This window comes from Perca fluviatilis, chromosome 16, assembly GCF_010015445.1.
Source record: "Perca fluviatilis chromosome 16, GENO_Pfluv_1.0, whole genome shotgun sequence".
NCBI classification, from domain to species: domain Eukaryota; kingdom Metazoa; phylum Chordata; class Actinopteri; order Perciformes; family Percidae; genus Perca; species Perca fluviatilis.
In genome coordinates, this window is record NC_053127.1 from 29,915,409 (window position 1) to 29,941,182 (window position 25,774).

General features: G+C 40.4%; 2 protein-coding genes and 1 long non-coding RNA gene across 3 annotated transcripts; 1 reads left to right on the forward strand and 2 right to left on the reverse strand.

The window, feature by feature from the left end:
• On the forward strand, positions 1–25,686 carry umodl1 (uromodulin-like 1). Its single transcript, XM_039776747.1, has 18 exons — positions 1–76; positions 685–927; positions 1,195–1,353; positions 2,224–2,351; positions 2,555–2,738; positions 11,816–11,956; positions 14,384–14,656; positions 15,869–16,126; positions 16,829–16,941; positions 17,101–17,320; positions 18,125–18,262; positions 18,360–18,677; positions 18,850–19,439; positions 19,595–19,758; positions 21,579–21,815; positions 22,840–22,996; positions 23,171–23,255; positions 25,164–25,686. The coding sequence occupies exons 1-18, from the start codon at positions 1–3 to the stop codon at positions 25,349–25,351; spliced, it is 3,672 nt and encodes a 1,223-aa protein (XP_039632681.1). The 3' UTR covers positions 25,352–25,686.
• Positions 5,479–8,104, reverse strand: LOC120544725. The gene is made up of 5 exons (XM_039778678.1): positions 7,887–8,104; positions 7,404–7,736; positions 7,129–7,309; positions 6,509–6,636; positions 5,479–6,420 (listed from the first exon to the last, which is right to left on the reverse strand). The coding sequence occupies exons 2-5, from the start codon at positions 7,719–7,721 to the stop codon at positions 6,097–6,099; spliced, it is 951 nt and encodes a 316-aa protein (XP_039634612.1). The 5' UTR covers positions 7,722–7,736; positions 7,887–8,104; the 3' UTR covers positions 5,479–6,096.
• Positions 9,659–11,045, reverse strand: LOC120544726. Its single transcript, XR_005636545.1, has 5 exons — positions 10,934–11,045; positions 10,439–10,537; positions 10,029–10,118; positions 9,810–9,944; positions 9,659–9,680 (listed from the first exon to the last, which is right to left on the reverse strand). It is a non-coding gene; the product is annotated as an uncharacterized LOC120544726 (long non-coding RNA).
• Positions 25,687–25,774: the final 88 nt, after the last annotated feature.

Sequence of the window (25,774 nt, forward strand, 5' to 3'; positions counted from 1 at the left end):
ATGAGTTGGATGCTCTCCATCTGGGTGGCGACGGCCCTGCTGGCTCTGTGTGGGGGACAAGACGCTCTGCATGAAGGTAGGCCTCTACGCAGATGACAGATTAACATGAAATTGATGTATTGCCACAACAGAATATGGCATTTATGAGGATTTATATTTATGGCTTTGCATGCTTTCATTTGTTTTTAATGTGTTGAATGGCATAGATGATAGGCATGTATTATGTTATACTAGGGCAGGGCCATATGAAGAAAATCAAATATCCAAAATATTTTTGACCAAATACCTTGATATCGATATTGTAGGGTTGACAATTGGTGCTTTCACAAAATATTTACACGACATTTTAGAGAAATAATCATCAGTAATGTGAATATAATGACTAAGTGTGTAAAGGCAAATAATAGAACAGAACAGTCTTGTAAGTTTTACATCACTTTACTGTAATGCAGCCTGTAAATCCAGGAAAAGACAACACTTATGTCATATTACGATATCCAAAATCTAAGACGACATCTGGTCTCATATCACAATATTGATTTAATATGGACATATTGCCCAGCCCTATGTTTATGAGCACTGTAAATGACTTTAATTTAAATTTAAAATGATCATTATGCAGCCAGAGACTAACTACCACAGAAACTTTACCAACAGTAACTGACAAGATATATTTTATTCCAGGAAATAGCTTGTCTGCGTCTGGCTATCATCTGTGTATTCACAATGAGACTAGGAATGTGAGTTTCCTGGTGATGCATACGGTCCCCTATACTGTGACAAAGCCTTGTGGCGGCTGGCTCCTCTGGAAGACATGTACAGTCACACTTTACAGGATGACCTATCAGACCGAGTACAAGACAATGATGGAGCAGGTGACCGGATGCTGCACAGGATACGTGCAAGTCGGCCATTACTGTGCCCTGCGTGAGTGAATCCTGCACATTATATAGTTCCACCAGTGGGTTCCAAGATTATAGAAGAGCACAAATGCCTCTGTTTGTTCTTAGATTTCAATTGTCTTTGTACAAGTGTTTGTAAAATGTGATCATATAGCATCAGACAGACAAGTAAGCAGCGTGACCTTTCAGCATGTCTTTGGCAAGACACCAAATGGAAGCACAGAAGCTGCAGTGCAACAGATATCTTGCTGCTAATATATGGCTTGTAACATGTCATTTCCTTTGAATGAAGCTGTAAGCAGGAGTGTTGAGTTCACTGCCAAGCCCGGATCCTGTCCATCTGCAGATGGATTGTGTCCCAGATCTGAGGACTGTGAGTGGGACATGGACTGCCCAGGCTGGCAGAAATGCTGCCAGAGATCGGGTCGCTCTCTCTGCTGTGATCCTGCAAGTTAGTTGAGCTGATTTCTTTTTTTTAATTTTTTTTTATTATGCAAGTATGCATTTAAGTATTCTCTTATTAATGGGTCGTTTCAATCACTGGTGTCTAGCCCTGCAGATAGTTTCAGACAGCTCAACAGAGGCGAAGGGAATGTTGTTTGTCATGTTCAAAGCACCGAAACTTTACATTTAAAGTGAGCTTATTGTAACATTTGCTGTGCAACTGTGGCTACAAGTTACAAGTACAGGATACTCTAGCTCATGCTAAAAATATAGTGTAAAAGTAGCACAATAGGAAAGAAATCTTAAAATGAATGAGTGAATTGAGCAAGGCTTTGTTTTATTGCTCATGAATTCAAGTTTTCATTTCTAATATGAGGAATGTGTTTTCTTTCAAAAGTTACATGGTCTCACTTTATAAAACCTCAAGTCTCTTTAGAAACATTATTATTATTATTATTATTATTATTTGGGATAAGCCACATAGTTTTACTATGTACAATTTTCTGCTGAAGAAATAGTCCCAGTAAAACCTGTTGAGAATAAGGTCTGTGGTTTAATAACAGTGGTCAATTTTTTTTCTTCCAATAACTTTATCTCATAACCAGGGGAAATAAATCCAAACGTTACTGCACGTTGGGGACTGTACGGAAATTGTTAGGTGGGTAGAGAGAGGACGACAAGACAGGGTTGTGTATTTTTTTCTTTTAGCTGAAGAGAGGGTAGTTTAATCATTTTGGAAGAGCAAGAGATTGTCTTTTAAATTAATTTCACCCTAGGAATCTATTTTATTTCAACCTTCCTTACACAAGGTGTAAGTGAGAAAATCTGGGTTTTCTTTGTGATTTGACTAAACTGATCCTTTTGAATTAACTTCCAGGCTCAACAAGTTATTCTGAGAATGGAGGATACCGTTTTAATGCAACAGTGACAGTGAAGACAGATTACGACGAACTGATGTCCAATGATAGAGGACATCTGGATCACACACGATTGCTACAAGCAATGGTAATACTACTGCTAACACTAGTACGCTTCTACTACAGCTAATAACTCCTCTGCTGCTTATATAATAAGACTTTTCTGCCAGCTACCAATACTCTGTTAATTCTAGTTATTAGAAAATTGAAATGACTAAAAAATATACCAAGCCATCAACTGATTCTGATTCTGAAGAATTTACTTACGTTTTATGTCTCTATCATTATTAGGTGACTGGAGCTCTGCAGTCTGATGTTTCAGTTTATTACCTCAGCTCACAGCCTGTGCATCCCTACAGAACTGCCACTTCACTACTGATTGACTGCAACGTTACTCTTTCACTGTACAATGTCACGTCAAAGCTGCATCGTCTCCTCAAACACATACTGGAGGTGTCCTCTGTAACCGTGGAAGGTAAGGGACGGAGACACAGTTGTTCTGTAGAGCAGCACTCACGTCTCAGTGAAGCTTCTCCGGCCCCCTTTTCTTTTCTTCAGAGCAATGACATTCTTGCAGAGTTTTGAGAATGATTCATGTTGCAGAGAACACGGTGTTCAGGAAAGAATGACTCAGTGGCACCACGGCTTCCTTCTCCCACCACAACGCAAATTTTAGCCTTTGGAATAAACTCTGGGAGTTCAAATCAACTCAATTTGAGTGTACATGTGTGACCATCAAATAAACTCTAGGACAGAGTTAAAGTAACTATTTTGTAGGAGTTGATCCTTTAACCCTTTTCAGGAGTTAAAACTGAACTATTGTGGGAGTTCAACACTAATCCCATGTAGAGTAAAATAGAACTCTAACCTTGAGTCAATTTTAATGTTAACTCCTTCATAGTGTTAACAATCAACACTTAAAGTATGTTTTATTTAACACTTATAGAGTTGATACAAAATAAAAGGTTTTAGGTGAAAAAGACTACATAAAACAAAAAACAATACACCATTATTACTACAAATATTTATTTGTATTGAAAAATCCATACAGTGTTTAACAATCCATGCTTGGATACTTACTTGTGTAACAAGTTATATTTTGAAAAGAAGTGCTTTATTTACTCACAGCATGAACATTTTTTTCAGCAAACATTCACTTCAACAATACAACTTTCTATAACAACACAATGTGAATCACACCCGTAGGACATTTGGGCAATATACCATTATTACTACAAATATTTATTTGTATTGACAAATCCATACAGTGTTTAACAGTCCATGCTACATGGATACTTACTTGTGTAACAAGTTATATTTTGAATAGAAGTGCTTTACTCAGTGTGAAAAAAATGTTTCAGCAAACATTCACCTAAACAATACAACTTTCTAAAACAACATAAAAATGTGAATCACACCCATAGGACATTTGGGTATCAAACGATTTGAAATGCTTTAATCTATCCCTTTCTAGAACCAAAACCTTCCTAGGGATGCTTTCACCTATTTGGAAAGAATGGAAATGGTCATGGAAACAAGTTTCATGTTCAACCAAAAACAAAAACAACTTTCCCATTGTGCAAAATGATAGAGGTTAATTTACTGAACACTGGCATGTTTTCATCAGTGCTTGTGCAAACAAAGAGGCCAACACGGTATTCAACTCCACAATTTACCCAGTTTGTGAGGTTGACAGTGGCTTGTGTATCACTGTGCAGATATGCAGATATATCTTCTGCATATTCTAGTGTCTCAAGTAAACACAGTTTGACTGGACCAGATTCAACTGCTTTTGAAGTTAAGCATTCCCAATGATAAGCTACTGCAAATTGGTGTTTCTTTGCAAGTGACACTGTCAAATTCTTATAGTTCTTCACACAATCTTTGAAAAATTTGTGTTTGGCTTCGAATCTCATAGTCCAGATATGAATGAGTGGTCCAATTTTTTCCAATGCCACCTTGGATAGTGGACCATGAAATGATGTTTTGGTAACAAGGTTCTTTGATGGATACAGTTCTTTGAAGAGTTTGTGATGTTCAATAATCAGGTGCTTTAAGTACACAGTCATTCCTTCAGTGATTGAGTATGAGAACACAATGTTTATAATGTTCAGCAACAACAGCAACAAGTGCCAGTGCAAATCATCCTCTGGTACCAGGTCACCAAATATCAAAGGTATGTTTGTGATCAAACACAGTGTTTGTGATGCATTTAACCCTATTCCATGTCCTGCAGAGTCAAGGTTAATATTTGTAGGCTTGTTTTTCTTTTCCAGATAGCCATAGTTAAAGGCATACATCCTATTTAACAAGCTTTCTTTAGAGATGAAATGTTCAATCAAATAAAAAAATAGCAACTTCACCTCATATTGACCAACCCCTTCCAAAATATCATGCATTATGTCAACTGCATAATTTTCTGCAATATTGAAATATTTCAATGTATTAAGTATGCTCTTTCTCTTGATGCCAAATGAAGAAGTTAATGTCGGATCATATACCAAACTCATATAATGCTGATCATTCAGAACTTGTGATCTTAAAGTCAAACTTGGGTCATCTTCTGAGAAAATTGACTGAGCTGAAGATTTATCAATTAAGCAAAATCTACAGAAATAATTTGCACTAAATGACTCCAAGAACCCAAGAATGGTATGCATACCCAAGTTATCACCAGTAATTTGTGCAAGAGTGCCAAATACAGAAACATCAGCAAATGGTACTGCAACCCCAGTAGTCTCTAATATTTTCAAGTCCTTTACTAAGGGTCGCAGTATTTCATCAATTCCGTATTTCTTAGCATCTTGTGCATGAAACAATGACACAAGATGAATGTTCATTAAGGCAGAATTCACCCTGGGGGGAAGATTTCTAAGGATAAAGTAAAAGCAGCCAACTTTATGTATACCTTTTTTTGAACCTAGTGGATTTGCACCTCACACAATCGTCATAGTACAGTTGGATTTGAAGGGCAAAATTACTACTCGAAAACAAAGGATGACTTTTGAAGTAGCTTCCATCACAGAAGTCCCTCATATTTATCACACTGAGTACATGTTTGCATCATCTCACAAATACTTTCATCTTGAAAATGAACTGGAGTGTTTTCAGTATGGGAATATATATGAACTTGTCATTGATTGGAACTTGCTCATAGGTTCCAGTTTTGCTATTTCGGCCTGGTATCATACCTTACTCCTAGGCTTTTCAACTGGCTGTACAATATCCCATTTTTCCCTGAAATACTTCTTCCATTTGCTATCCGTATTCAACTGGCTAAAAGGGTTGTCCATACTTTTAAAAGCTCTTCTACGGCTGATCTAGAGGGATTGTCAGCTGGAAGTAAGTTCAATACTTGGTCCTGAATATTAGACTGCAAATCTTCCACAAATTCCTGTAAATTTTCAATTGTAGAAAGAACTACAGTATTTGGTACACCGCTTCCCAAAAGTTTGGCTATGATGGAGGCACACATATCTTTGCTGTGAGTTGACAGTGAAGGGCCTGCTTCAACATTTTGGCATTGTGATGAAGTAGAGGGTGTTTCATCATTTAAGCACTCAGAATGATTGTGCAGTTGAGTGTCATAGTTGGAAGGGGTTTCATGAGGTACACATGTGTTGTCAGTAGGATCATGTATCTTAATTAGATGTCTTCTAAATCCAGAATAACTTGAAAATTGCAAGCAACATCCTATTTGACCACATTTTAGTCTCAAATTTTTTCCCAGAATACATTGCATGAATTAATTTGAGGTGCCTGAACAGAAGTAAAACTGTATCAAAGGATGACGCACAAAGGATACATCTGAACATGTTTGCTGCTTTAGCAAATTAGTGCTTGTTTAACAGCTTTGCTCTTAACTCTTTGACTCTTGGAGTTTCTTCTGTTGTCCCTATATCGATATTGTACAGAGTAGTCTGCAGGAATCTGTACAAGCTCGACAGAGCATCATCATATTGCACACTGAAAACAAAATGGGACTTGAACAGCTCATCAAATGCACCCAGAGATGTAGAAGACTGACATGGAAGAAGCTTTCTATCCAAGACTATGTAGAAGGTGAAAACCTGTGCTTTTGAAGTCCCCGTGGCCAGCAGATACGGCTGGGGGTTTCCTTCTATCGTCATGAGATGTTCTTCAAGGCTGTGGCAAGACTGAAACACAAAGGAAAACATCTTCACATAAGCAATTAGTTTAAAAAATAGACAAAATTTGAAATTTAATTCTATTGTTTTGACAAACCTTGTGAAATTTAACCAAATGATCAGTTGCCTCTCCAACACTGATCTTTTTGGGCCGCTTCCTTCCAGCTGGTTGAGGAGTTAGCAGATGGAGCAATACAAGAAGAGATGCCATGTCGCTGTCCCACTCTGCAGACAGGGTAACACAATTTAATTAAGAATGCATTTCTTCACACTTCTACCTCGTGGAGGTCAAGGTTACCCATCTTCTGCTATTCATTTAACCTCTTAAACATCACTGCTCAGAGTAGGCCAATCAACACAAACTTGTGCTGGTTTTGGTGAATATTTCCACTTAAAAGAATAGCGCAGCTATTAAATCGAGTCTTATGTTTGAATATTTCAGAGTCAAACTATCACAGAGCTTCAATGAAGAGCTGCAACAACATGACAGCCTACAAGATGTAGGTGACACTGTCAGACAGGATTGTCCAACTGTATGTCCAGCTGAAATCAAATTTAGTTTTCCCTTTTTTAGTCAAAAGTAATGTTAATGTGTTATTCAAATGTATTAAGAGAAAGAAAGAAGGTCTTTATATCAGTAATGCTCTTTTTTTTGTAAGCAGTTGAGATTTTTTGACAACTCATTACTAAACTAATGAAGTATGACTGTTGTAGTACCTGGCTCATCAGCAGTGTCAGATTCTTCATTCAGGGCAGATTTCAGCTGTTTTTTCAGGAGAGACGTCTCTCTGAGGGTCCTGGCCTCTTGAATTACTTTGTCTTTAAAACTGGTGTTCCATTTTTCCAGGAACCTGGATGCAGTCTCTGCTCCAAACATCATCAAGAAGTCTTGCAAAATCTGATAAAAAAATAGGAAGACCTTCATTTAAATAACTTAAAGTAAAGCAAGTAGATTACATACACGTTTTTTTCAATTCACACTAGTTACTTACCAGTCCCTTAGTGTCCAAGAAACGAGGAAACATTTGAAGTATGTCTGCCGATTGCTGTGGGTCATGGAGCACCTTTTGCCGATAATGGAATGTTTCTTTCATCTTCTGGAAGACAAAGTCACGGTCAGTAATGTGGTGAAGAAGAGACATGGCCTCCATACATTCATCTCCTGTTTGCTGGTCATCTATGGATCCAGATGTTCTTGACGATGTGGGACCTCCTTTCAGCTCCACTCTGTTACGGGATGCAGATGAGGTTTTGGATTGACGCTGCACAGTTTTTATACGCCACTCAAGAAAGCCTTTGTTGCTCTGCATGTCATAGAAATGTTCCTGAAGATAAAAGAGTATTTCTGTTGGAAGGCAGACAATAACAAGTTTGTGATGGATGTAGTGTATATATGCTGTATACAACAAAAGATCAACAAAGCAAAAATGGAACTGCCAACATTAGTTTACAGTATGGCTACAATGCAAACTCACATATCCCTTTTTTGAGTATGGGTCTTTCAAAAATGGGAAGAGCGACACAATCCCAAAGGCATGAAACTCCTTCGTTGCTTTACTTACAGCTCTCCTGCAAAAGCAAAGGTTTTGAATGTAATAGCATTCTTGCCTCTTCTACAAATATGAATTTCAGGCTATTAACATTAAGGGCCCTATTTTAATGATCTAAGCCCGGGGTGTCAAACTCATTTTCACAAAGGGCCACACTGGAAAAAGGAGAATCCCACCAAGGGCCAGACATGTAGAGTTTTGTTACGGCATGTCACTTTTTATTTATTTATTTTTTTACATTTTGGTAGTTTTTTTCCTAATTTTTTTCCGACTTGTTTGTGGCTTTCTCAGACATTTGTCACCGTTTTGTAAATTTGTAGCATTTTCCGACATTTTGTTGACATGAAGCCTACAAAAGTCATCAAAAGATTCCTTAGCCATCATAGAAATTAGCAAATCAAGCAAAACAATGATAAATTTTTTAACAACAACCTGTTTCACAGCCTGATTATGAAAACTCTGCTTCTCGGGGATTTCTGAGTCTCAGAGTCAGAAAATCTGCCATATTCTGCTTTGAATGTCAGGTAATTGCAGTTTAAAAACACTTTCCTGTGTTTTTGGTTTGGCGCAACTAAGCGGGCCAAAATTTATTGAGAACCCAAATTGATATACGGCCGGATCTAAATCTGCAGCGGGGCCAGATTTGGCCCCGCGGCCTTGAGTTTGACATGTGATGTGGCGCCGGCGTGAGCGCATGCCGCAGGTGTGTTTAGGGCGTGTCCAAATCCACTTTTGCTAGTTTGACGGTGGAAAATAGGTTCCCGTGCGCATGGTTCTAAAGGGTTGTACCTAATGTCTTCATTAATCATAGGTGTGTTTTGGCGTAACATGCAATAAACCAATCAGAGTGGCATCTCCCATTGGCGCGAACACTTCCCGCTGCCTCAAGATAGCAATACACCCAGAATGCACGAACATTCCTCCCTGTAAGACTAGCCACCCATGGGTGCAAAGATGGGCACAGGTGCATTTGCTACTTAAACGACGTGGACGCTGGACGGAAATTGACAACTGTGTCGGTCTTAAACTAGCAAAGACACTTGCGTCGAGTTTAAATTTTATGAAGGAAAAGCCCCCCCTCCTTTCTTTCATGTGAGCAGTTACAATGATGTTCACCAATAATCGCCTGGTGGAATCTTTCAAACTCCCAGTCTCTTCATACTCTTTGATCACAGTCATCCCTGCAGGCTTGGAAGTGAGAATCTGCTCCACAGTCTAAATACAACCGATAAATACAAAACAATTAACAAACTAAACAGGTATTGCAATATATTGATCATACAGATAATTTGCAATGCGTTTCAATTCCTTAACCCAAATCTAAGCTTGATTTTGAGGTAAGGACAACTAAATAACTGTAAAAGTAAGGTTATAAATTTACATTTCTTGCGACGGGTAAATTCCATGACAGGTTGAATCATTTGAAATCAATCTCAGCCACTTGTGTCGCTACTTAGACTGCTTGAGATTGACAATGTATCTGTTAAACTTGGAGAGGAAGGCCCTTCACTTTCCGCTGCAGGACAGGAACATCTGAGGATCACAACGACAGGATACAGGGCACATTCAATCAAAAAAATCAACCACCACAGATGGTAATTTTGTATTTAATTATAAATATTTTCTAAAATCCTGCCTACCGCAAGGTGTAAGTGTCACAAATTCTGTCAGGTCAGCACAGTTAGTCGTGTTTGTAAAAAGATTCTAATAGTGGGATCTCTGAAATGCAGATACAGGAGAGTTCACATACTACTAGACTACTACTTTTGGATTGTTTTGTTATATCAGCCAAACATTAAATATGTTTCTTTCAAAGTCAAAATACCAATCTCCCAAGTATCACCTTACCATTTTCAGTGTAGATGATAAAACATATTTCTTTGGCTGTTGCAAGTTCTGGAAAGACATCCTCGTCCACCTCTATGCCTTGCTCATCTGTGACTTTTAGTGGTGTACTTTCTGGTATGAGAAACTTCTGCTGAACTGAATAATAACAAGCAACATTTCATTAAAAATGTATTACTTCTTCCTCTTTAAAAACTTTGTAAGAAAACATACATCGCTTACCTGCACTGATAAAGTCTGAGAAGCTGACGTCTTCCATTTTAACATATTTCTTTGTCCCTCCGCATTTTACCTTTATCAACATCTTGGCCACTTGAGGAAAAATAAAACTTTATTTTGATAAAGTATTTGTGTTATTCGGCCTTACACACCAGGGACGTTTTTTTTCGTGCGGTAAATTCACACAAAAAATAAATAATATATATATTTTATATATATATATATATATATATATATATATATATATATATATATATATATATATATATTTTATAACTGTTGGTAAAGTTTAGCAACTGAGACGACCATGTCCTCGCCATTTACTTAAAAAATAGGCATTCCAACTCAGGAGACAAGTTGCTGGCGAGGCTGTTGTTTTAACCAGAATTGTAGGACAACGTATGAGGCATTACCTGTTTTATTCCTTCAGCGTAGCTAGGTAAAGTCATTCCTTCAGTGTAGGACAGGTCCGTTATCGTCCTTAGCCGTACACTCTACCGCTTAACAGTAATCTAAAAGAAACAATGCAGGTTAAGTAAATTGATAGAACTAGCAAAACACACAGAAACCGAAGTAATGAGGAGTATAACGTTGGCGTTAATTTCATGCAGTAGCTAGCTAGCTAAGTGCGTAGCTAGCTAGCTAAGTTACGAGTAAAATGCGACAAACCATGAAGTTATATTCAGCACGTTCGACAAGTTTGGGCCAGGCATTAAACTCTGCAGCTAGCTAGCTAAGTTAGCTAGCAAGTTTTTCCTAGCAAAAAATTTACTAATGTGTTACACTGACAAGGTAGTCGTTAAAACTAAAGAAATGCGGTATATAAAGACAGTACATTTACAAGAGAGTCATTTACAGACTAACCTAACGTTATAGTTTGAGAAATAAAATGGCACATGTTACGTTACCTGCCTCACAACGAAGTCCAAGTGAAGGCTGTTCGGCGCGGCAGCAACAAAGCTGTAACGTCAATGTGCGTTATGAATCAACACCAGTTGGCTAGTTGAATCACGTTCCTCAACACCCAATGAATGAACGCGAAATATAACACCATCAAAGAGTATCCCTGTACAAAACCTGTAGTCTAATTTAGAAAAAAAACTCAAAAAAATCCTTAACACTTTTTTGTTTAACTCCATATTATTCAACTCCAGAAATTTGCTGTGCACTTCTATTTGAGTGACAGTCATCTGTGGGATGTTTCCTGCAATAGCGGAAAATAACGCGCACACACACACACACACACACACACACACACACACACACACACACACACACACACACACACACACACACACACACACACACACACACACACACGCATACACCCACACACAGATTTTAATGATGAATCAGTCATACTTGTTACATTTGCACTAAAGACAGTGATAAGCTCGGCATCACGTCAAAGACACATCCCGTTGCCTTCGAAATGTTTTTTTATACAGATCATTAATTTGCTTCTCTACACTGTAAGCACATATTTAATTCATCACTTTATGCCAGCTTGATAATGACATTTAGTTATGTTTAGGCTCCTCTGAATTACCTAGCCTTTAAATCAAGAAGAACAAGAGAATCATGTCCAGCTTGCACATTGTATTTTTCAGCAACAGTATTCGTACCTGAAACCTTTCCCTGTAAATTGTGTTTTTGTTTTTTTGGGCTATCATTTATTTTCAGAAAAGGATTTTTTTCAATTTTCACATCGCAGCTTGTTATTCAACAGCATACACATGTAACTGTAATTCCAGCGTAATCTCTTCATGTGTCTGTATTTGCAATTGCAGATGTGGATGAGTGTGAACAGTCTGCTCTCCGTCAGTGCTCCCCTGAGGCCCACTGTAACAACACAGTGGGCTCCTACCATTGTGCCTGCCACCAAGGATATATTGATGTTGACCCCAACAACCCTGGAGCCCATTGCACAGGTTAGACTGTGTGTATATATAAATGCAACGGTAAATTTGATTTGATTCGATAAGAATCACAACATCCCAAAGCATTCACTTGTGTTTTTTTGTATCTCACAAAACCTCACCTTATATCATACATCTACCATCACTTTCATTCCACGTACTATGATATACAGTGCCTTGCGAAAGTATTCGGCCCCCTTGAACGTTTCGACCTTTTGCCACATTTCAGGCCTCAAACATAAAGATATAAAACTGTAATTTTTTGTGAAGAATCAACAACAAGTGGGTCCCAATTATGAAGTGGAACGAAATTCATTGGCTATTTCAAACTTTTTTAACAAATAAAAAACTGAAAAAGTGGGCGTGCAAAATTATTCAGCCCCTTTACTTTCAGTGCAGCAAACTCTCTCCAGAAGTTCAGTGAGGATCTCTGAATGATCCAATGTTGACCTAAATGACTAATGATGATAAATAGAATCCAGCTGTGTGTAATCAAGTCTCCGTATAAATGCACCTGCTCTGTGATAGTCTCAGAGGTCCGTTTAAAGCGCGAGAGCATCATGAAGAACAAGGAACACACCGGCAGGTCCGAGATACTGTTGTGGAGAAGTTTAAAGGCCGGATTTGGATACAAAAGATTTCCCAAGCTTTAAACATCCCAAGGAGCACTGTGCAAGCGATAATATTGAAATGGAAGGAGTATCAGACCACTACAAATCTACGAAGACCCGGCCGTCCCTCTAAACTTTCAGCTCATACAATGAGAAGACTGATCAGAGATGCAGCCAAGAGGCCCATGATCACTCTGGATGAACTGCAGAGATCTACAGCTGAGGTGGGAGACTCTGTCCATAGGACAACAATCAGTCGTATACTGCACAAATCTGGCCTTTATGGAAGAGTGGCAAGAAGAAAGCCATTTCTTAAAGATATCCATAAAAAGTGTCGTTTAAAGTTTGCCAAAAGCCACCTGGGAGACACACCAAACATGTGGAAGAAGGTGCTGTGGTCAGATGAAACCAAAAATCGAACTTTTTGGCAACAATGCAAAACGTTATGTTTGGCGTAAAGCTCATCACCCTGAACACACCATCCCCACTGTCAAACATGGTGGTGGCAGCATCATGGTTTGGGCCTGCTTTTCTTCAGCAGGGACAGGGAAGATGGTTAAAATTGATGGGAAGATGGATGGAGCCAAATACAGGACCATTCTGGAAGAAAACCTGATGGAGTCTGCAAAAGACCTGAGACTGGGACGGAGATTTGTCTTCCAACAAGACAATGATCCAAAACATAAAGCAAAATCTACAATGGAATGGTTCACAAATAAACATATCCAGGTGTTAGAATGGCCAAGTCAAAGTCCAGACCTGAATCCAATCGAGAATCTGTGGAAAGAACTGAAAACTGCTGTTCACAAACGCTCTCCATCCAACCTCACTGAGCTCGAGCTGTTTTGCAAGGAGGAATGGGCAAAAATGTCAGTCTCTTGATGTGCAAAACTGATAGAGACATACCCCAAGCGACTTACAGCTGTAATCGCGCGGCAAAAGGTGGCGCTACAAAGTATTAACTTAAGGGGGCTGAATAATTTTCGCACGCCCAATATTTCAGTTTTTTATTTGTTTAAAAGGTTTGAAATATCCAATAAATTTCGTTCCACTTCATGATTGTGTCCCACTTGTTGTTGATTCTTCACAAAAAATTACAGTTTTATATCTTTATGTTTGAGGCCTGAAATGTGGCAAAAGGTCGAAAAGTTGAAGGGGGCCGAATACTTTCGCAAGGCACTGTATATATACAGTGGTCAAGGCCTGAAGCTTTTTGGCCACCCGCCACTGTGGCAGGTGGATTTTAAAATTCACTAGCCACACAGGCTTTTTACCAGCCAATTTCACATTACTTCCTCTCGGCAATACACACAACACTTAATAATGAATCAGTCAATTCTCATTGGCTACCCACCAACGTGGCAGGTAGATTGACAGTTTCACCCACCAATGGCAAATGTCACATGCATTTGGTGTGTGGTCGGATGTTAATTTCAGGCCCTGACAGTGATTTTATCTTAAATGATGGTAACCATCCTATATAATGCAAATAAGAGATGTGGGCAAATTATTATTCAGGGTGTGTAGCAAGTGATATTTGTTAATAATTTGATAATTCATTTAAAGTGAGGGCTCCATGTCTCTTTGGTAGTTTTTGTACTAACCATAGCCAAAGACAAAAGAAAGAAAGAGTAAGCTGGAAGATTATACTTTTCTTTGTGGGTTATTAATGTTTACGTGGGTCTACCTTCATATTCTTATCAGGATCACACATTGTATACGAAAATGGCATTAGATCCTCACTATCTTGCGAAAAGGCAAAATTCAGGAAACAAGTCTTAAAAAAGAAGCTCTGATTTCAACATTGAGTTGTCTTCTTTCTACCCAGCTGACGTCAGGATGGCGACCACCCCAGAGCCCTTGCTTACCTACCTTCCACCCACGAACACAAGCTACACCACAGCTTTCAACAGCACACAGGACCCACTGGGCAACCGCACCATGGGTGTCTTCAACTCCACTGGGACCAGCGTGACTACAGCTCTGAGTAATACCAGCCCCGTCCCTTATAATTCATCAGCTGCTGCGCAGTGGACAGGTGCTGCACCACATAGCAGCATGAGCACAACTGTAGAGTCACCTCTGCCGACAACCACATGCTGTGAGAAATATTTTTTTATTTTTTTATTTCAAGGCTGCTTTAAAATCCCCTTCATCTTCGTCAAGCTAAAGTAGCAGGTGTTGGGTCCAAATATAAAATTGTCACGTTTTGAGAGAAAATATTTGATTTAGTCAAAAGCATTTCATTTCAAAGGTGCTGATGAGCTATCTATATTTAGTTGAATGTGATGTATGTCATTACTTTACATATTTTCCTTCGTTAGGTGGTGTCTTTAAACAAATCGTTTGACATTTTGGAGAATACGCTTATTTGCTTTCTTGCTGATAGTTAAATGAGAAGTAACATGTCACTCTCGGCAAAAAGGAGCTTATTGCCCATTAAATGTCAATCTATTCCTTTTAACCAAAGAATTTCAAATAAGGGAAGAAGTTCCACTCTCTCGATACTTCCAGCTTCTGAACTGGTTGCAGTTCCACCAGAGTTCCAGATAGGGGGCGCTCACAAGCGAGTGCAGAATGAATGGAGGTCTATGGAGGTCTTTTTTCAGGATATCATTTTTTGTCTAGTAATTTGAATGTTGCATTTGAAAGGGGAGACTAAGAAAATACACACTGCTGGGTGTTAGATTTTTTTAAAGTTTCTTTTTTGTTCTAAAAAGCCTTTTAAAATGTCAATGATATCATACACATCATATGGCCAGAGATACTGCTTTACGGCAAGCTCTGAGTCACTTCCTTTTATCTCTCTCGAGGCATCGACAGCACAGCTGACAGGTTAGGCTCTCCCTGTTAATACACGCTAGAAAGAGGTTTGCTAATGTTTTAAAGACCACGCCGAAATCTCTGGTCATAATCAGTCCTTCGCTGACCAATCAGCATTCATTAGCAGAATGCTAGCGTGTTATGGGCAACAACGACTCAACCTGTAAGAAATCAAAAGGACATAAGTACTCGTTCATTCAACTTTCGACCTATAATCCATGTTGAACTTGCAAAAACTACAATCAAATCTGAGATTTCTCAATGACAATCAGGCGAAAGAGACAAATTTAGCCGTCTAGCCCATAGAGTCCCATTCATTTTGCACTCGTCTGCGATCACCCCCAGTGGAACTCTGGTGGAACTGCATCCAAATTTGGTACAACGGGGCTAAATAGGGAGTGAAATGGCTTTCCGTAGACGGGCTTTGCTTTAACCATAATGAATGAAAGACAACCATGAATGTCCATCCCCCTCTACCACCACCTTCCAGCTCCTCCCAGCATCACCAGCGTATGGTCGGCTAACGTGACTGGAACCTCCTTCTGTGTCTACTGGTCCAGCCAGTTTCAGACACACCAGACTTACCAGGTTGTTCTAAGCAAGAGGTCAGAGGTCATTCATTCTTGGGAAACCAATCAGACCATGACGGAGCTGAGGGGACTTCAGCCTGGGGTGCTCTACAATGTTACTGTCACCCCTCAGTCCTGCGAAAGCCAAGGAGTCGCACTTCGTATAACGGTCAAGACTGGTAAGAACGGTGCAGAAAAAATTAAGTTGATTGTTTCAGTACCTTCGACTTTTGGATCTTTTCATATACAGTAGTGTCATGACGCTGAAGTTTGTGCATAAAATAGCTGTGTGGGGGAGTTTATAATTTAGATGCAACCACTGATTACTATCACAGGGCATAGTAAAGTAAGTAAAGCTATAGAATTGCCCTTTTTGACTAATGTGTGATGAAGAAAAAGGAAGACTTTTTAAGCATTTGGCCCAGGGCTGGTAAGAGGACTAGTGTTGGCTGGGTGTCAGTACTCAATACCTCTAAGATATCCACTGAAATAACCAGGTACCAAGGAGTATCGAAACGTCTCCTGTAAAACAATACCTGCATTTGATCCTTTTTGTACCTAGATCACGAACACTTGCAATCACCGCAAGTGTTCGTGATTTAAATTTGTGATTCTTTTATTGACGCATTCTTTGATTGAATACGATGTATGATTGGTCCACTATCCCAGCAGCTAGTAGTGCAGTGGTGGTGGCATTTTAGGCACTTGAATGCTTCCATTCACATGATGGGTATCAAATGAAGTAGGAAAAAAAAGGTATCAAATGAAGTACTCTATTGGTATGGATATCACTTTAAGGAAACTGGTATTAGTACTGGTATCGTAATTCTTTTAAACGATACCCAGCACTAGTGTGTACTAAGTAAGTCTTTTTTTTGTAGATGCTCAGACTCTTGATGCCACAGCGCGACTTACCAACATCCAGTTCACTGCTGATCTGCAGAACACCAGCAGCCAGGCCTACGGAATCCTCACTAAGGGTATTAAAGAGGAGGTAGGTGTGTTACGAGGGTTATCCAGTGACAGAGTGTACTCTTTGAATAGAATTCCACAAACTGTAAACATGTCCATTTTAATGAACTTATTAAAGGTGAATCAACAAGTTGTATTGTTTCATCATTCTGACTCTGGAGGTTTCCTTTGTCACCAACAGATCTACCAGTCTCTGTCTCCCGAGATGAAGGCCATGGTGAATTCAGGCCAGGTGAGAATCGAGATCACAAGTTTTTCCCCGGGAAGTGTGGTGGTCAACTTCACCATCATCTTTGCCCCCAGTCAAAGCCAAGACATCAGTAATGTGTCGACAGCTCTGCTGCATTCCCTGATTAACAGCACCATATACACTGTGGATGAAAACAACACCAGAACAAATGGTAGGCCCCTTCTCTTTTCTAACAATGTGTTCTATTAAACCAGGGCTGGTAAGTATACTATTACAAAGTGCTTCAAAGGATAGTCTTAATATGCTAAGAGTAACTTTCAGCAAAGTGTGATTTTACACATCAAGATTAGTTACTCCAGGTTAGTACTACTCTAGTCTCGCTTTGCCAGACCCTCCTCCGAAGCGCGCTGGAGGAGAGTCTGCCTACTCCACATAGCAATTGGGGGATGGGAGGAAAACATGCTCTGGTTTATTGGAATTTCTTTAAACCAATCACAGTCGTCTTGGGTGGTGCTAAGCACCGGAGAAAAGCTGGCAAACAGCAATCAAGAGATTTGAAAAATTCAAAAAAGTGTCAGACAAAATTAAACTGTAATTAATCTCTGGTTATCATGTAGAAAAAAATCTGCAAGCCAGGAACCTACAGTACAAAGAGCAACATAAAGCCTGACTTACTGGGGCAACCTCTAGCTCACCCTGTGGAGTGTGCACCCCATGTAGGCTGGGTCCTCGGCAGTGGCTAGTAGTCTGGCTATCACCAGACCAAGCTCAATCTTTTCAGATTGAACATTGGTCTGGGGAGTCTGCTCTGTATTTTCTACTGCACAAGAGGCGTGATCAAGGGGTATAGTTCAAATGATTCTGTACGCAATTGGATAGTCCTTCAACCAATCAGACCGGGTGACGTAGCAGCGACAGCAGCATCAACGGGTTGCTGCGCTTCGGTGGCCCTTCTGCACTATGTTATAAAAAGCCAAAAAAAAAGCCTGAGCCAAACATTTTGCTTTTTTTTTAGATTTTGATGAATGTGCTTCAGGGGACAATGACTGTTCCCAGTGGGCAACATGTTCAAACATCTGGGGCTCCTACTCATGTGTTTGCCTGGAGCGATATATAGACAACAACCCAGTAAGGCCTGGACGAGACTGTCAAGGTACAGTATCACAGTTGTTGCAGTGGGAAACACAGATTACACTAAATAATGACGTAATATCTTTGCATTTTGTGACCAGAGTGTTTGTCTTGTGCAGAAATTGCGTCAACCTCTACTGCCCCAACAACCACCACTACTCTTCCTGCAACTTCTTTTACTGCCCCAACTCCCACCACTACTGCCCAAACAACCACCACTAGTCTTTCTGCAACTTCTTCTACTGCCCCAACAACCACCAATACTGCCCCAACAACCACCACTGCTACTCATACAGCTTCTTCTACTGCCCCAACAACCACCGATACTGCCCCAACAACCACCACTGCTACTCATACAGCTTCTTCTACTGCCCCAACAACCACCGATACTGCCCCAACAACCACCACTGCTACTCATACAGCTTCTTCTAGCCCCAACAACCACCGATACTGCCCCAACAACCACCACTGCTACTCATACAGCTTCTTCTACTGCCCCAACAACCACCAATACTGCCCCAACAACCACCACTGCTACTCATACAGCTTCTTCTACTGCCCCAACAACCACCGATACTGCCCCAACAACCACCACTGCTACTCATACAGCTTCTTCTACTGCCCCAACAACCACCGATACTGCCCCAACAACCACCACTGCTACTCATACAGCTTCTTCTACTGCCCCAACAACCACCGATACTGCCCCAACAACCACCACTGCTACTCATACAGCTTCTTCTACTGCCCCAACAACCACCGATACTGCCCCAACAACCACCACTGCTACTCATACAGCTTCTTCTACTGCCCCAACAACCACCGATACTGCCCCAACAACCACCACTGCTACTCCTTTAACTTCTTTTACTGCCCCAACAACCACTGCCCCTACAACCATCACTACTGCAATGATATCCATGACTACTACCCCTACAACCACCGCTACCGTCCCCACTACCAACATGACAGCTCCTGCAACTATCGTTATTGCCCTGAGAACTGCCACCAATGCCATCTCTGTACAGTGCAGGGTTGCTGCCATCACTGTGACAGTTGCCAGGGATTTTCTTCTGAGTAACAAAATCAGGGTAGACACCGTGTACTTGGGGTTGCCGGAATGTGGCGTCAATGGAGGCAATGCTACCCATGCCCAGCTGACCGTGGCCTGGGATGAGTGCCTCACTAGGGTTGTGCAAGTGAGTTGTGAAAAAGTGTTGTAATTGGGAAGCTTTTGCATTTTCCTATGCTCCAACATGTTTGGTAGACTCAATGCTTGCCAGTATTTTGTCTGTAAAACTGAAGTGCATTAACTTAAAATAACCCAAACTGCTTGTGACATATGGTATTTTAGAATGAAACCTACTGCACAGCATCTGTAACTCTGTTCAACACCATGGAAATGTACACGTGGTCACCCAATGGGACAGGGGAGGTACCCAGAATACGGTTGGAGGTTCCCATCATGTGTACCTACATGAAGAACATGCTTATCTCTGTTGACTCCGGCTCCATGGGGTAAGCTTCACTTGCTGTCATTAGGCTGTTACACAGCATGCTTTAGCATTTTTCAAAACAGCCTCAGAGCAGCTGAAGCAGTTGGCGCTTATTTGCTTTTTTTGCCGAGTTAGATGAGAAGATTAATACAACTCTTTACGTTTGTCAGTAAATATGTAAATGGAGCCTGCCAACACTTAGCTTAGCTTAGCATAAAGACTGGGAACAGGGAAAAACCACTAGCCTGGCTCGGTCGAAGGTAACAAATTGTGCCTATAAGCACCTTTAAAGCTCACTACAGTAGTTTACCAGTGACATCCCAGAGTCTCTGCTGGTTGCCTGGCAACTGGTCCCAGCAAAGAAATGGGCTGGCACATACTGCACATTCATGTGCTCCTCAGATGGTCCGGGTTTCCAAGATCGGAAGTTATTCTTCCAACTTCGGTGTGTTCATGTGCTCTCAAGTCGGAAAGTCTGAATGTTGACTGTAACCATAACAACAAACATGGATGCTACGAAGAAGATGTGTGGACTGTTACTACTCAGAGAGTTTAAACTCAATGTTGTTGTTTTTTTGTTGAAAATATGTTTATTGCAGATCAACATTGGGTACAGACTGCACTTGTTCATACAAGCATTTTTCCATTTTCTTATTCATACAATAACATCAATAAGCAGCAACCAAGAACATACAATAGTAATTATTTGGCGGATTCTGAATACATTATGGTGAGGCATCGTAGCGAATATCAAGACTTAGTTAAGAGACCAAAAAGCAAACCAGGAGTCAAAAGACAGAAGAAAAATTCCCTATGAAACCACTACTATTACATAATCAATATATGGGACCCTTCATCACACAGCTTCTTCTCTCAGACCCCTTAAGTGTTTCAAAACCGGTCCCCATGCCTTATCAAACACACTCTTCCTCCCTGCATTCGTGAAACTGAGCTTCTCCAGATGGATGACTTCGCCCAGCTCTCTTAACCACATCTCAAATGAAGGCTTCCATAATTGCAATATAATTTTTTTAGCCAGTACAGTACCCAGATACGCTGACCATTTGTCCCTGCCAGAGTTCAAAGCAGTGTTATTTGTAGACCCCAGAATGGCCACAAGGGGGTTGGGTTTCTTGGGTAGAAATCAAATACAGAAGACCAGAATGAGTGGAGGTGTGTGAGGGTGCCCTCTTGGTTCTTACGCTTATCACATAATGCTGATACACTGGGATACATCTTGCTTATTTTTACTTTGGAGTAATGCAACCTTTGTATTACTTTAAATTGTATTAGATTATGTCTCGCGTTCACTGAGCACCTATGAATGTTCACAAGACATGATTCCCAGAATTCCTCAGTGAGGGGCACCCCAAATTCTGTCTCCCGCTCAGTTCTTGACCTATCTGTGCTGGTCGGTTCATGGCTGATCAGTGTCTGGTATAAGGTTGCCACTGCTCTTTTGCTTCCTGGCCGAACATTAGTTATGTTTTTGAGTGTGTAATGCAGTGGTATGTCTGCAAACGTAGACAAGCAAGACTTAGCGTTAATGAAACATCTAGTTTTTGTTGATGACACATATGACGTGAAGTCGGCAAGTTGGCCACATTTTTCCCCGAGTTGTTCTGACTTCAACAGGCGTTCATGTGCATTTTCCAACTCGGAAACCTGTTCTTCCGATGTGTCCAACACAACATGAACGCAGCAACAACAAATTAAACAACGATATAACATGTTAATTAATGATCTAGGTGCTGGTAGGCTTTTTATTTTATTTACCTTTCTGTAGTGTATTCCTGATATAAATTTATGGCTGTATAAATTTCTTTTCTCACCCATCTCCAGGTATGATATGATCAAAGATGTTATCACGGGCTCGGGGTCATTCCAGGTGACAGTGCAGCTGATGAATGGTACAATGCCTCTACCCCACAACTCCAGCGTGTCCTCGGAGGAGGCTGTGGTGTTGGAGGTCAGCATCAAACCCTCCTCAGAGCAGATTAAAGTAGTCATCAACAAATGCTGGGCCACTCCCACCCGAAACCCTGCAGACCTCGACAGCCACACCTTCCTGGCAAACAGGTCTGCTTCTACCTACAGCACTATCACTATTTCTATTAGTATTTGAGCTAGCTACTATAACTATTAGATAGACTCTTTAAAAATGTCTTCTTCTTTAAAAACTTCTTTAAAAGATGTCAAAATTCAATATGTTTTAGCCAAGTGGTAGCAATAATTTAATTAGATCTGTTATCTTGAGATCATGATTTAATCACTTTCTTATGTCAGAAAAACGTTTTTTTTCTTCATGGCAAAATGTGGTTTCGGGAGACACCAATTGGAGCAGGAACTACCACAGAGACGATTTGCACTCTGCCTGGTGTTTATATATCTGCGGCCTGATTTTGTCGCCACAATAGTGTCACTACGGCGCAAGAGATGCAGTCCTGAAACTTCACAGGTGTGTAGTTGAGATCAAAATGCAGGACGAGTTCGAGGATGAGTGTGGTCCGAGCAACAGCCTTGTTTGGACCACACCTATTTTTAAACTTGGCTATATTTGGTCACAAATACACATCTGTAAGGTTTTGTGACTGTATCTTGCATGGATGTTGGGCCAGGGGCATAACGTGTGTGTGTGTGTGTGTGTGTGTGTGTGTGTTTTTGGGTAGGGGAAGCTTCATATTGAAAGTGGTATTCTCATCAAACTGTCTGCAAGAAAGTGAAATAGTTTATTTCCCAAAATGTTGAACTATTCCTTTTTAAAGGAAAAATCACCTTTCAGTGTTGAATTCATTTCTTTATCCACTGTTGTAATTTACAGGAGACATATTGAACCAGCTTGTCCAGGTTGAAATGTGACATGACGACTGAAACTCTGCACCCACGATGATAGGGAGACAAATGTCTGATTTCCGCAAATTCAAATTAAACTCAGTTCAATGCAATATCTCAAACAACAATGAATCGACAGTCAAGGCCGACAGTCATGGCTGATTCCAAACAGTGCCACCTGATGGTATCATCGATTCAAGTCACAGCAGCCTAGTCAATAAAAAATATGAAAAGAATAAATTGCTGCAGTTCCTTGTCTCTGTCTCCACAGCTGTTCCCTGAACACATACACCAAAGTGTTGATGAACGGGAACTCCAGCACATCACGCTTGTCCGTACAGATATTCCGCATAGTCAACCTGAATGTGATCTATCTGCACTGCCAGGTCCAGATCTGTGTGCTGATTGAAGCGCATACCTGTGTGCCTGTGAGTATATCCTATAAAAAAAACCGCTTCTACAGAGTGAATGCATCTAAAATAACTACCCCCCCACCCCCCCACACACACACACACACTCTGACTGAAGCATTTAGTTGTGTGAATGTTGAAGAAGAGATTTGAATTTCCGCCTTTCTCCTCTTTGCTCATGTTTTCTTGCAGGACTGTCTACAAAGAGCAGCTCGCTCTTCAAACATAATCGGAAGAGCTTTGGGTTCCTCCGGGCCTCTGCTGAGGTCAGGCGAAGGCGAGTACTTTTACACATCATAACAATATCTACCCTTCGATCCTCTGGGATATGTGGTTCTGTTAGAAACAAATATGTTACAGCTGCCTGCCTCTGCTGTTTTTAAATCAAGTCAAAAATGGGATTCAATTCCAGCTGAAGTAACAAAGACACTTGAGCTTCTACTCTGCTACTGCTAAGCGGACCAGTTTTGAAAGCAGAGCAGCTATCGAGGTCTTCAGCATCCATTATAAACTTGAGTGTCTCTTCATTTTAAAATTTGAATAGGCCATCTAGCTGTTGAATTATGGCAGTAGCGCTGCTGTCTCCCATCATCAGTCCGGTGGAGAGGCGAGTTCAAGTAGCTTGATGGAAAACACACATTTCAAAAGCCCTGACGTTTATTTGAGCTTTTCTTCATTTGAAGGGAATTATTGGTTTTCATGATGGACTCATGAGTTGCACCTCCTCAGTGGATTACTTAAAGGTGCTCTAAGCGAAGTCACACGTTTTTTTAGGCTACAACATTTTTTGTCACGTACAGCAAACATCTCCTCACTATCTGCTAGCTGCCTGTCCCCTGAACACGCTGTAAAAAAAACAGTCTCTGTAGACAGCCCAGGCTCCACAAACGGCAACAAAAACAAACTGCGCCAACCTGCACCACCAAACAGTGTTCCAGCCAATAACAGACAAGAAGGAGTAGGGGGTGGGGGTGGGGGGCATGGATGTATTAAGAGAACGGTTGGGGGTTAGTGCGCGGAAGGGAGTTGGAGGGGACGGGATGAGGAGGAGGAGTAGGGAGGGGCGAGCTAGCCTCCGTTTTGTTTGACAATACTTTGAACGTCAACAAGAAGGGATGTCACCCAACATCGCTTAGAGCACCTTTAAGATGATCATTTGTAGTTTTCTGAAATTGTATGTTTAAAGGTGCAGTAGGTAAGTCTTATAAAACTAACTTTCTGTCATATTTGCTGAAACTGACCCTATGTTCCAGTAGAACTACATGAAGCAGGTCATTTAAAAAAAAGAATCCGCTCCTCCTCCACCTTCAGCCTGTAGTACGATTTTCAAAAATCCACCGCTCCCTGTTCAGATGCACCAATCAGGGCCAGGGAGGGTGGGTGTCTAACTGCGTGTCAATCACTGCTAAGGCACATGCATTCATTCTCCCTCGTAGTGGGAGGGACTTAGGAGACCGTTTGGGCTTTAGCAGAAAGGGGGGGAGGGAGTGAGAAGTTGTCGATGTTCAAATTATTTAGCTAAATCCTAGATCTTCACAATCCTACCTACAGTACATTTAAATATTCAAATTATGCATTATCTTAATCTTAATATGTGCTAACTTGCATGCATTTCCAGATCAGAATTCTTGTTTAATTTTGTTGACATATTAGGGTCAAAGGTTTTCACAGAGGGAATTTTTGATATCTCCTTGTATCACTCCATAAATCAGGAAATACTGTCAACAGCCCAACAAAAATAGATTTCTGCCATGTTTTTAGTTTTTTGTTGACTATAAATGATATATAAACAAACCCCTCTGTAAAAAACCTTCATGTATGTAAGTGCTACTGAAGGGGAGATTTCTGACTCAGAGAATGAAAAATCTCCTTTTGAGAAAACGGCCTTTAAAGATTAGGATTGTAAATTTCCATACATTTTGCAAGACACTACAAGTGGAATTCTAATGTTTAAATATGCAAATGAGGCATACTCTAATGCTAACTTTTGCTGAATTAAGGAGAAATCTACAGGCGCAGATAGACAAAGTGTAGTAAAATAAACACCTAAATGTGAATTTTGGATCTTTTTTTTGTCCACTAGTCTGAAAGAAGACATTGAAGCAGAAAAGCCTCAAAACACATGTTTTTGCCTGTATACCTGCATGTGTACTGGTTTTTAATGCTTCGACACACATTCTTGCAGAGGCCTTGGAGGAACACTATACCACTCTTAACATAGTTGGACTCTCCTGCCTGGGAGTTGGCCTGTCGCTCTTCTTCATCATTGGTTTCATCTGCCTTTTCTTCTACCAGAGGAACCGCATTGGACATTACAACTTCAGCACCAAACCCAAGAAGGAGAACTTCTCCTACCTTGTCTTTAACACCTAGGGGTGCAGAAGCACCCACAACTAAAGTCACAGAATTGGAAATATTGGATAAATTCTTGTAGCAGCAGGCACATTTGGTCGGCTATTACTGCCACTGAGCGGCACTGTTGCACCATTCACATATTATTTCTCACCAAACATTAAACAATAAATAAAGTACAGATTATTTATATTTATATGAAACACCCCCCAACACGTATTCAACCCTTGTGTTGTCCTTGGGTAAAATTTGACTTGTTTTCAATGTTTCTAATATCAGAAATATGGGTTTCTTTGAACCAATAACATGGATGTAGGTTGTATGGAATCTATACAACATTTAAACAAAAATAGTGATTATTTTTGGGTGTTTTATTCAATTTTATAGCATTTAAAAAAGTGTTTAAATGGTTTCAAAACCGTATCCTGACTAAACTTTGAATGT

Excerpts from the sequence above, each read along its gene's own strand:
- umodl1 (XM_039776747.1), top strand. The coding sequence starts at position 1 with ATGAGTTGGATGCTCTCCATCTGGGTGGCGACGGCCCTGCTGGCTCTG. Across the intron at positions 17,321-18,124 it reads AAACAACACCAGAACAAATG|ATTTTGATGAATGTGCTTCA; the intron begins GTAGGCCCCTTC and ends CTTTTTTTTTAG. Across the intron at positions 21,816-22,839 it reads CACACCTTCCTGGCAAACAG|CTGTTCCCTGAACACATACA; the intron begins GTCTGCTTCTAC and ends CTGTCTCCACAG.
- LOC120544725 (XM_039778678.1), bottom strand. The coding sequence starts at position 7,721 with ATGCAGAGCAACAAAGGCTTTCTTGAGTGGCGTATAAAAACTGTGCAG. Across the intron at positions 7,310-7,403 it reads TCTTGGACACTAAGGGACTG|ATTTTGCAAGACTTCTTGAT; the intron begins GTAAGTAACTAG and ends TTTTTTTATCAG. Across the intron at positions 6,421-6,508 it reads ATTTGGTTAAATTTCACAAG|TCTTGCCACAGCCTTGAAGA; the intron begins GTTTGTCAAAAC and ends TTTGTGTTTCAG.